The 12,397-nt window shown below is 38.3% G+C and overlaps 1 protein-coding gene across 3 annotated transcripts in view; it reads left to right on the forward strand.

The window, feature by feature from the left end:
• The window catches only part of DPH5 (diphthamide biosynthesis 5), a 43,660-nt gene that overhangs the window by 13,362 nt on the left and 17,901 nt on the right, over positions 1 to 12,397 (forward strand). For all 3 annotated transcript variants that reach the window (XM_040232210.1, XM_040232212.1, XM_040232209.1), the window contains exon 5: positions 10,687 to 10,807. In XM_040232210.1, the coding sequence (XP_040088144.1) occupies positions 10,687 to 10,807 (121 nt within the window). The remainder of the gene's footprint in view (positions 1 to 10,686; positions 10,808 to 12,397) is intronic.

Here is a 12,397-nt window from a genome sequence, read left to right on the forward strand (position 1 = left end):
GAGAAGACTCTTGAGAGTCCCTTGGACTGCAAGGAGATCCAACCAGTCCATTCTGAAGGAGATCAGCCCTGGGATTTCTTTGGAAGGAATGATGCTGAAGCTGAAACTCCAGTACTTTGGCCACCTCATGCGAAGAGTTGACTCATTGGAAAAGACTCTGATGCTGGGAGGGATTGGGGGCAGGAGGAGAAGGGGACGACAGAGGATGAGATGGCTGGATGGCATCACGGACTCGATGGACGTGAGTGTGAGTGAACTCCAGGAGTTGGTGATGGACAGGGAGGCCTGGCGTGCTGTGATTCATGGGGTCGCAAAGAGTCAGACACGACTGAGCAACTGAACTGAACTGATCCTGCATAATATAAAAATTCTGGCAAAGTCTCCTACCTTATAATAGCTGGTCTTTTTCTCTTTACTATTTTGACTAGCATTTATGGAAAAGACAGTAACCTGTACCAGTGGGCCTCTGTCTTTAGTGTTCATCAGAATTACCTAGAGGGACTATTAAAGAGTTTGCTGGGCCTTCCCTTCAGATTTTCTGATACAGTATATATCTGAGGTAAGGTTCTGAAAATTTGAATTTCTAAGAAATTCTCAGGTGATACTGAAGCTGCTGGTTATAGGCACCACACCTTGAGAATCACCAACATAGATAAAACATTTCTTAGAAAGTTGAAAACTGTACTGTCATTCTCTGTTGGAAAAGTCGATCTTAGTTCCAGAAATATGCTTGATAAATGTAGAATGTTACCTTGCTGTGCTTTCTTGCTCAATTTCCTAAAAGGGAAGTGGGCACCACTTTCGAAAGGCATTCTTGTCATTTCTGTGAAAGAACTTTCCTATGAATTCAAAAACAGCCATCGGGTTATTGAAGAGAAATGCTGCTTTGGGTAAGGTGACAGACCTGGACCATATGTACTTTCCAACATCTTTACCTTAGGTAAAGGAAGAGTAGTATGAAATTCCTTACCTGAAAATGGGTACAGTATTTTTAAACTATCACTTATTATCCTTTCAAACTGTCTTTTTTGTTGTTTTTAAAGCAGCATAGAGAGCTCAGAATCGACCATTGAGTATTTTTTAATTAACTTTGTAGTTTATTAACCAACAGGAGACTCTTCATTATTAGTATCAGTGAAGGTAAGTAGTTGCATAGACTTAACACTTCTACTCACACACACAGACAGTTGCTATGTGTTTTATAACAGTATGCCATAAATACAGTTCTTTACCACAAACCACATATACCTAATGAAATTTTTGTTGTTGTTAAATGGAAAGTATATTAGAGGTTGCCAAGTTAGACATCATTAAGAGGAATAGTTATCTGTTCATTCAGCAAATACCATTTGCCTTCTTACTGGATTTTCAGATGGTGAAGAATTGGCCTGCAATGCAGGAGACCTGGGTTCAATCCCTGTGTTGGGAATATCCCATGGAGGATAAATGACAACCTACTCCAGTATTCTTGCCTAGAGAATTCCAAGGACAGGGGAGCCTGGTGGGCTACAGTCCATGGGGTCACAGTCAGACTTGACTGGATGACTTTTACTCTCTTACTGTTTGCCTGCTGAGTTTCTTTGGATATGGTAATAAACCTGACCAAGAAGGTCTCTGCTCTCAAAGAGCTTACATTCTAGTAGGACAGAGAAGTGATAACAAAATGAATGTCAGGTAGTGGTAAATATAAGAAATTCAAGAAGACTGCTAGGTTTGAGAGTGACTAGATCACTACTGTCGTTGAGTGGTCAGGAGAGGTCTGTCAGGGTGGTAACATTTAAGATTAGATAGGAATCAGGAAGGGACAACCATATCCCAAAGTTTGGACAAAGACCCTAAAGTGGAAATGAGCTTGGCTTCTTAAAGGAAACGAAGGAAGGCTTGCTGGAGAGTTAGCAGGCACAGGGAAGAGTGATCTGAGGCTGGATATGTGGGTGGACTAGGATCAGTAGGCTGTCTAATACACTATCAGGAGTTTGGATTTTATTCTAAGTGATACAGACTAACGGCCTTTAGAGGGATTTAAGCAGAGCAAATACTTGATCTGATAAGTATTTTAAAAAGATAGCTCTAGCTTGTCTGTGGAGATAGAATTGCTACCAGGCAAGACCAGAAGTGAGGAAATCAGTTAGTAAGTTTATTATATTCCTTTAGAGGAGAGATAATGGGGGCTTAGATCGCATGGAGAGAGTGGGGTATAATAGATGGTAAGTTCTAATATCCTATATATATATTTGGAAGCTAAAAAGTTGGCCTGTTTTCCAACTTATTTTTTTATTTATTTATAAAATATTTATTCATTTATTTGGCTCTGCCAGGTCTTAGTGGTATCATACGGGATCTTTCTTTGCACCATGTGGGCTTCTCTCTAATTGCAGTGTGCAGGCTTAGTTGCTCCTTAGTATGTGGAACCTTAGTTCCCCTACCAGGAATTGAGCTTGAGTCTCATGCATTGTACAGCAGGTTCTTAACCCCTGGACCACCAGTGAAGTCCGTTTGCCAACTTTAGGCAAAGGTTACCTAGATTTTCACTGAGTTAACTTTGAGATTTTTCACAATTAAAATGTTAGTTACAAACATGTGTACTTTAAAATCATGTTGTTTGAAATACCTAGGCAACAGATACGTGTAACACATTATTTGTATTCTGAGGATTTTTCTAGTCAAAGAAAAATCTATTTGTTTATCAAGAGCCAGACATTGTGGTTATCTTTAAACATTCCTGATAATGAAAAATCAAGGATTTTTCTAAGTATACAAAAGACAAGAGGAACAAGTCCTTCTTTTCTTGAAATCTTCAAGTTAAACATTTAGCAGTGTAATCATGCTCTGCTTTTGAACAGTCAATTTGTAATTTTTTTCTTGATAATAAATGATATATGTACTCATAAAAATTGGAAAAATACAGTAAGTATAAAGAAGAAAATAAAAGCATCTATTGTCTCACCTCCTAAAGGTAACCACAGTTATTTTGGTATATTTTCTTTCAGTCTTTTTACTTTGCACTTACTATGTGTACATTCTCCTGAATCTGACAAACTAAATAAAAGAATTATATAATAATAAAATGCTTTTTTTTGGCCTAGTATTTATTTATAACTTAGACTTTATTTAGAATTTATTATTAGCAATTTGTGTGATAGAATGTATTAATTCTTGTAAAAGTTTGGTGACTGAAATAATTTTGAGATATTTAAAGGCAATGTAAATAAAACGGTTTGATGAAACCAGATAGCAGTGATTTCTGCATAAAAACTTCCTTATCAGTTGTGGCTGACTTCAGGGAAAAGGCTGTATAATTTTCTCATCATTATGAAATGCTTCCACTTTCTCTGTTGTATGAGTGACCTTGATTATTGCCATATGTTCCCCTATTTATATAATACCTTCCTACTTTGGAAAAAATATATATTACTGTCAAAAAGTAAGAACTCATTTCCTTCCTTTTTAAAAATAACACTCATTGTGATAGCATTTTGACCTTGTCGTAGTTCTTACTGTTAGTTTTCAGAAGCATTAAATTGGTTTCATTGTTTTCCACTATTGTAGAAATGATAAAACTTAATGAGTACAAATAACACGAGATTAGGTAATAAGGGTATCAGAGCTCTGCATTACTATTGTAACCTTAGAAAATCTTAGAAAAACTCATCCAGTAAGTTCTCCATTCTTTTAGTCACTTCGGAATTATTTTTGACCACCTGTTAAATCATGAGTGTATTAAATTTTTTCCCCTTCCTTTTCATTCCCTTTTTTTTAGTCACTGTTTTAATAGCCATCTTACCATTATTCTCCTACAGTTTATAGTTTTCTGCTTAAATTGTAGATCTGATTATGCCATTCTTCTATTCAAACAGTCCTGGTAAATCTCCATCCTATAAGAGAGTTCAGTTACTTGTGTATGTTTATGTGCTCACTGTATTATAAACTCCTTAATTTACTCATCTTCACATCTTCCTTGCTACTTTATTGCAATGTATGCATATAATCAATGTGCAACAAATATTTGCTGAGTTGAATTGCTTATTTATTTATCCCACCCTGCTTGCCCCCCACCCCAAGTTGGATCTTGTCTTTGGAATTGTATGCTTTAAATTGTGGTTCTTTCACTTAATTTATATGTGGGCTCTCATATTTATATGTGAAAATATAAATCTTATAGCTCTTCTGTCTACATAGTCATTCAACTTTATCTGTGTACCTACTTCTGTGTATAACCTTTCTTACCGTTAGCAAAAATCAGTGTTATAAATGCACCAGGGCTTCCCTGGTGGCTCAGAGGTCAAAGCATCTGCCTCCAATGCGGGAGACCCAAGTTAGATCCCTGGGTAGGGAAGATCCCCAGAGAAGGAAATGGTAACCCGCTCCAGTATTCTTGCCTGGAGAATCCCATAGATGGAGAAGCCTGGTAGGCTACAGTCCACGGGGTTGCAGAGTCGGACACTACTGAGCGACTTCACTGGAAATCACTGGATAAGCAAAATGCATGTGAAGATTAAAAACAAAAACAAGTATTATATATAAAAAACAAAACTAGTAACTGTTGATTAAATGGTTTTGTGGTACATTTTTGGACAGCCCTGCTGGCTCAGCTTTCTTTTACATCACAAATTTAAGTGATCTGGTTAGGATATACATATATAAAATGATAAATGTAGGGCTTGCTAAAGTTCTTAGCAAGTTAAATTTTCTAACTTTTCCATATCCAAAAAAAGATACTTTTTAACTTAAAAATCACAAAATATTTTCATTTGAATTTAAAATGTGTTTACATTCTCAGTTATGTCTGACTCTGTGACACCATGGACGGTAGCCCTCCAGGCTCCTCTGTCCACGGGATTTTTCCAGGCAAGAACACTGGAGTGTGCTGCCATTTCCTTCTCCAGGGGATCTTCCCAACCCACGGATTGAACCCAGGTCTCCTGCAATGCAAGCAGATTCTTTACCATCTGAGCTACCAGGGAAGCCCTTGAATATAAAATACCAAAGCGTTAAAATCTAATTATAAAATGGAGTTTACAAAGCATCTGTGCTTCTGAAAGAAAGGAAATATCAGCAGTGAGATGAACAATAAGACTATTAAGGTCATTCAGGCAAGTTGTATTGAGAACTCAAACTAAGGTAGAGAAAAAAGAAATGAATAGTATCTGGGTAAACTATAGAGCAAGAATTGACCGGAATTGGTACATAGTAAGATGTCAGGAATTAGACGTACTTGTTAGAGGCAAGTCAGGCAGTACTTACTTGTAGACAGTTGCTTAATGTCACTCTCAGTATTGCCCAAGATTTCCTGCCTCTGTTCCTTTGTTCACATCATCTCATTCTGCATGTTCAGCTTCCCTAGACTAAATCGTACCCATCCTCTAAGATCCAGCTTATATTCTGTCTAGTCAAAAGTTACCTTCAGGTGCTCTCTAGATGGGGGAAACGCTAAACTCTTACAATCTATGTCTAATTTTTTATTATTGTTTATTACCTCATATTTGTCCTTTCTTGTGCATTTTTTCACTCTTAACTAGTGCCTTATATGTGATTAAATATTTCATATTGAATTGAGCTTTTATCTTCAATAGATTAAAAAAAAATCATGATTCAGTATCAAGTTAGATAAACTGCTTTCCCTATAACTTACTCTAGATTAAAATAAAAAAAGCCTGTATTTACCTACTGTTTTTGAAAACTGCTCTTTTTATAATCTTTAAATGTAGGATGGTAGGTACACGGGCCTCGGCAACGCAGTTCTCGTCAACTCTGTGATTTTGTTCCAGTTTCCTTTTGTACTTGTAAGTCCTTGAATTGTGAAACACAAAGGGACTGGTCCTTCTGTTCTTTGAGATACTGACATCTAAATGGTGAAACTGTTTGCATAATGTTCCAGAATTCATTGAAGAAGTTTGTACCACAGCCATGGAAATGGTTACAGTCTATAAATCAGGGTCCTAGAAAGCAGTGCTTATGTGAGGTTTTCCTTAATCGCCCAAATTAGACAGTTCAGAGAAGCTTTTACACAAAGTGTTTCAGCTAGTGTTTACATGTGACTAGCATCTCAATGCTCTTTTAAATGAACTGTTCCTTGCTTTTTGAATGAAGAATTTACGTCCATGACTATATTTCTGTGACTCTTAAAATATTGAAAACTTGTTTATTTATTTATGGTGACATATATAGTTTTCTTTAATGATTTTACTGTAAGGTTTTTTTAAATAGAGTTATGTTAATATTTCAAAATTTGATCAGAGATGCCAAAAATCCTTTTCAAAATGTAAATGATTGAACTTGTTTCAAATATTCGGTAATATTTTTGAGCTCACTGCAGTAAGGAAAGCAGTTGGATTATAGTGTAATACAGTGTTTTAGAGCATCTTCATTATAAACATTATCATTGTTAGATTATCACAACCCTAACATTTATTAAGTCTTTACTAGGCACTGGGCACTACATACAGTATATCAATTAATCCTTAACAAAACAGATTGTTAGGTTTATAATTATTATATCGAATTGGCAGAGGAGTTCCTCCTGAAAGTCACTCAGCTAGTCACCATGATCATCCTGGTAGTAGGAACCAGAGCCATGACTCCACAGCGTTTGCTTGCTGTGTGAGGTATAAGTAAGACTACATATTTCCTGAGGGCTGGAGCTCTGTTTGTCTCTCATTTTATACCCATGGATAATGTAATGCCTGGCACGTCGTGGATGATTCATAGTAAATATTTGTTAGATACGTTTGCCTCTCATAGAACAATACCAATGACAGAAACCCCCAACAGAGCAAGGCTTATTCCTTGTAGCTTACCTGAATGTATTCCAGAGATCTCACATTAGAACTCTACAGTTTTTTTTACAGAGAAATCATATTAGGTGTGGCTGGAAGGTTTATGCTTTCATTCTGAGAGTTATATAGGTCTTTTGTAAACTAATCTGTGAGTTTGACTGCCCTTGAATAGCGTGGCTTCAATGGGGAAATCCTCTTTAGACAATTTTCAAATGGACTTTGGGAATAAAGCCTATTGGTAAGTAGGTTGGAGGTTGTGACCATGTGAGGAATATGATGAAATGAACCTTCTCTTGGTAGCTCAGAGTCACCATTATGAATATGAGTGATAGTTTTTAAGCCTTCCATGAATAAACATCAAGAAAGGTTGAGCTTCTTTAGGCATGTAGAGATGGGGGACTCTGAACATGCCTCTTGCAGCAGCATTGTTCAAATGAAGAACTTTAGGCTTAGAAAAGTTAGGTGATCTTGTGAAGTCATACAGCTGTTTCAATCAAACAGCTAATTTGTGGCAGAGGACTAGGTGTGATTTTCAGCATCTAGTGCTTTCCAACTGTATTATGCAGGTCAGGAAGCAACAGTTAGAACTGGACATGGAACAACAGACTGGTTCCAAATAGGAAAAGGAATACGTCAAGGCTGTATATTGTCACCCTGCTTATTTAACTTATATGCAGAGTACATCATGAGAAACACTGGGCTGGAAGAAGCACAAGCTGGAATCAAGATTGCCAGGAGAAATATCAATAACCTCAGATATGCAGATGACACCACTCTTATGGCAGAAAGTGAAGAGGAAGTAAAAAGCCTCTTGATGAAAGTGAAAGAGGAGAGTGAGAAAGTTGGCTTAAAGCTCAACATTCAGAAAACAAAGATCATGGCATCTGGTTCCATCACTTCATGGGAAATAGATAGGGAAACAGTGGAAATAGATAGGGAAACAGTGGAAACAGTGTCAAACTTTATTTGGGGGAGCTCCAAAATCACTGTAGATGGTGACTGCAGCCATGAAATTAAAAGATGCTTATTCCTTGGAAGAAAAGTTATGACCAACCTAGATAGTATATTCAAAAGCAGAGACATTACTTTGCCAACAAAGGTCTGTCTAGTCAAGGCTATGGTTTTTCCAGTGGTCATGTATGGATGTGAGAGTTGGACTGTGAAGAAAGCTGAGCGCCGAAGAATTGATGCTTTTGAACTGTGGTGTCGGAGAAGACTCTTGAGAGTCCCTTGGACTGCAAGGAGATCCAACCAGTCCATTCTGAAGGAGATGAGCCCTGGGATTTCTTTGGAGGGAATGATGCCAAAGCTGAAACTACTGGAGTTGACTCATTGGAAAAGACTCTGATGTTGGGAGGGATTGGGGGCAGGAGGAGAAGGGGACGACAGAGGATAAGATGGCTGGATGGCATCACTGACTCAATGGACATGAGTCTGAGTGAACTCCAGGAGACGGTGATGGACAGGGAGGCCTGGCGTGCTGCAGTTCATGGGGTCGCAAAGAGTCGGACACGACTGAGCGACTGAACTGAACTGAACTGAGTTGTATTAAACATTATTTTAGGCCCTCTTTAAATTGAATAGTTAAGATCTTTATGTAACAGCTTTAGTATTAGGTTTTACATATTAAGTCTTTGAAAATATAGTCCATTGTGCAATACCTAGATAGGAATTAATATAAGAATATCATTCACAGTTTAAATAACTTTTTACATGTTATTTGGTTCACACCACTCTGTGGGTATGAAAGGCATGTGTTATCACTGTTCCTATTATAGAGATTAAGACTTGGAAGGAAAGAGTAATGTCACCCAGCTAACAAATTGCAGAACCAAAGCTCAAAACTAGATTTTCTCAACATAAGATTTGGAGTTGGATTCACTTAAGTGAGATGTGCAGCTAGTCAGGAAGCAAGTTGGAACAAAGACTCTTCTTGGTTGTGTGATGGTTGCCGGGGTCCAGCCCTGGTGGATCCAGGGAAATTCAAAGGGTGAACAGCATAGGCAAGGAAAGCTTATTTATTTAGAAATATAAGATTAGATTAGGAAGAAATAGTGTAGTAGGAAAATTTGGTGGAGAAAAGATGCTAAATAACTTGGTCTACGGGGAAAAGCCAATAAAATCTCAGGACAAGAGATTTGCACCATCTACGTTGGGCCACCGGTGCCCGTTTGAATATCGGAGAGTGCCCTGCCTTGGGCTCTCTCTCTCACGGAACTTAAAAGCTGGGGCAAGTAAGTAGACTTGGCGAGCCTCTTCGCTCCAGGTGGGAATTCAGCCAGAAAAGGAGAAGGAGTGAGAGGGAGAAAGAGACACGGGGGGAGCCAGATTTCCAAGAAACTAGTTCAAGAGACTAGTCCAAGAAACTGGTCCATCCTTTATTGTTCAGAAGGCTTTTTATACTTTTGATTGTACGTAGAGATCAATGGGTAATACAAAGTTATGCAGCATCAGCAGCCCTGACTCTTATCGAGACCAGGCTTTCTCTCTGCATACCTAGTTGTATACATAAGTCTTAGGTGATTTACATCATCTTCTAGCCAGAGGGCCAATTAATATTTTACAGACCTTTTTCTGATAAGGATTTGTCAACCAGAAGACTTATTTGTGTTAACAATGTTGTTCTTCCCAAAGTCTGGTGCCACTCTCAGAAAGCACTAAATAAAGTTAAATTCTTACATAGCAAGGACACAAGAGGAGTGCAGTGATATATAACAAAGAGAAAAGTAACTCAAAAGTCTAGTGTTGCTAACATCGAAACTACTATATTCCTATTCCTATATCCCAATTACATTGATTAATACCTTTCTGGTACCTAAAAGATAAAGAATATGGAGGCCTAGCAGCAGTCATTGAGTCAACAGTGAAAACCTGTCACCAATATGATTTTTAGCTCTTGAGAAAAGGCTCTGTATCTTTAAGATGCTTTAAGCTTTGTGCCTCTCGCGGTTGGGGGGCTGTAAGCAATTCACAAGTTGTAAAAAGTCCAGGGGAACCTGTTAGGCAAGTTAGAGAGCCATCAGAGGGGGTTTGAGCTGAAACATTCCTTTCAAATGCAGAAGACTGAAGCCCTAAGTTAACTTTTTCCAGAGAGTGTCAGAAGAGTGGAAAAGCACAGTACAATAAGGCAGGCAGACCTTGGTTTTTTGGGGGTAGATGTTCAGGAAAATCCAGGGGGAACCCCTGAGGCCTGACTCGCCTTGCCCATCAGGCCTCTCCGCATGACCTTGTCATGGGTGGGATCTCCCGTGCTGGCTCCCGGCAGATGGTCATGTGGAGTAGATGGGCCACCGTGGGGGGAAAGGAGGAGATTTGGGGAAAGGCCCTTATCGTTGAACTCTAGAGTTGGGGAATAAATAGTGGGGAAAGTAAGGGCGTAGGTTTTGAGATGTGACCACAGTGAGTATGCAGTGTGTGAATTTTACTGAGCTGGCATTGTGGAAAGGAACTCTCCCTCAGACCCAGGTTTGAGTTTCTTTTTACTAACTAGCTGTGTGACCTTAGGCAAGCCAGTTCATCTTTCTGAGCCTTGGTGGACTCCTCCATAAAATGAGGGTAATAGGAACCTTATGAACACTGCTCTGACTGCTCACAAGTCTTTTTTTTTTTTTTTTGCTTCCTTCTGGGTTCTCTGTATTTCAGTATTTTTAGCAGCTACCTAGCTAAATCATGAACTAGTTACATATGTTCCTGTACTGAATATAGAACTACTAGAAGCCTCCTACCAAAAGGTCATCAGAATGACACCAGCTGCTATGGAGCAAAGGGAATTTTTATTACTTTTTTTTTGGTGACAGAGTTGATCCCCAGTCCATCTCAAGTTTGGGTGTCACTTTTTATTTCAGTTGTTATTTATGAGACAGTAGTTAGTAAATTTTTACATCATTAATTAATGTTTTTATTTTTTCAGTTGTATAAGTTTGGAGAGACAGTGTCTATCGTTTTCTGGACGGACACTTGGAGACCAGAAAGCTTCTTTGATAAAGTGAAGAAGAACAGACAAAATGGCATGCACACATTATGCCTACTAGGTAAGTGCTCTGCAGTTTCTCTCGGGTCACAGTATGGAGTTGTCATATTGTTCTTGTTTTGATTTTGTATGAAGGTAAAACCATTCTGTGTGATATAGTCTAGCTACTCTGTGCATGGTGTGCCCTCCCCCATATTCTTGTGGAGAAGTGAATTTTCATTCCAAATACAACTTGTCTGTTTCTGTGTATGTAACACAGTTCTTGCTGCTGCCTACTTCTGCTCTATTAGATCCTCTCCAGCATTCCATCTTGTACCCATTTGTTCATTAAGAGCCTGTCCTCATCAATTTACAGCAACTCAGAAGACTTATACTGAACATTTACTCTTACCAAGTTCCATCCTATCTTTCTTGAGGTGTCCTTTGAATACTGCAGTCGTGATGCTATCAGAATTACAGAATTATAGATCTGAGAGATACTCTGGAAATGGAGGCCCAGAGATATTGGATCATTTTCCCACTATCACCCAGCTTATTGGTTGCAGAACTGGTAGAATCTACAGAGCCTGTAATCACAGCTCTTTTCACTGTATTATGCTGCTAAGTTGTATTTCCTACCTAGTGTGGAAAGAGTTGGGGTTACTGTCTTTGTGTACAAAGATGATGGTACTGATAGAGCTTCAGGAATTTTAGCTACTGCATTTGCCAGCAGAGATACTGGAATTATAATGATTCACATTCACTGTCAGTTCCTTTTCTACAGTATGTGTTGTAAAAATACTGTAATCAGAGCTTTAATCTGTGGCTGGTCAACAGAAGAGAAATAACTGTCACCTTTGATAACTTTGAAGTGACACTTGTACTTGACATCAGAAAAATCTGAGTGCTACTCTATACTAGCTAGAGAGTATTTTGAACAGTCCATACCTTTGCCTTCTTTTTTTATCAAATAGTAATAGCCTTTTTCTTGTCTTTTGGAAGTGTTTAGATCAGTGTGTGTGTGTGTGTGTGTGTGTGTGTATGCACATACACATATATAAAATATACATAAAAATAAATACATTATATTTATTTACTTTAAAGTCTCTAGTCTTTTGTGTCGAAGTCAAATTACTATGTTTGTAAACACTGATTCACACTCTTATAGTTTTTGTTTTTTTTTTTTAATCATTTGTTGGTAACAAAATGCTCACATATTGGCATCAGTCCCTGGATCATACACTGAATTGCACTGTTTTGATTCTACTGTGTGTGAAGTTATCCAGTAGAAGAATGTCTACCATGTAGCACAGAATCAGGGCAAACAAAGAACCCATAATTTTGACCTCTGTAGTAAGTATAGATATTCAGAACATTAGAAGATATTCCTATTTGCCAAAGACATTAGGCTGTCTCGAGGGGCGGTCCTAAGATGGCAGAGGAATAGGACGGGGAGACCACTTTCTCCCCCAAAAATTCATCAAAAGAACATTTGAACGCTGAGTAAATTCCACAAAACAGCTTCTGAATGCTGGCAGAGGATATCAGGCACCCAGAAAAGCAGTCCATTGTCTTCAAAAGGAGGTGGGAAAAAATATAAAAGATAAAAAGAGAGACAAAAGAGGTAGGGTTGGAGAGCCGTCTCAGGAAGGGAGTCTTTAAAAAGAGAGAA

Source organism: Oryx dammah, unplaced genomic scaffold (genome assembly GCF_014754425.2).
Source record: "Oryx dammah isolate SB20612 unplaced genomic scaffold, SCBI_Odam_1.1 HiC_scaffold_28, whole genome shotgun sequence".
Taxonomy (NCBI): domain Eukaryota; kingdom Metazoa; phylum Chordata; class Mammalia; order Artiodactyla; family Bovidae; genus Oryx; species Oryx dammah.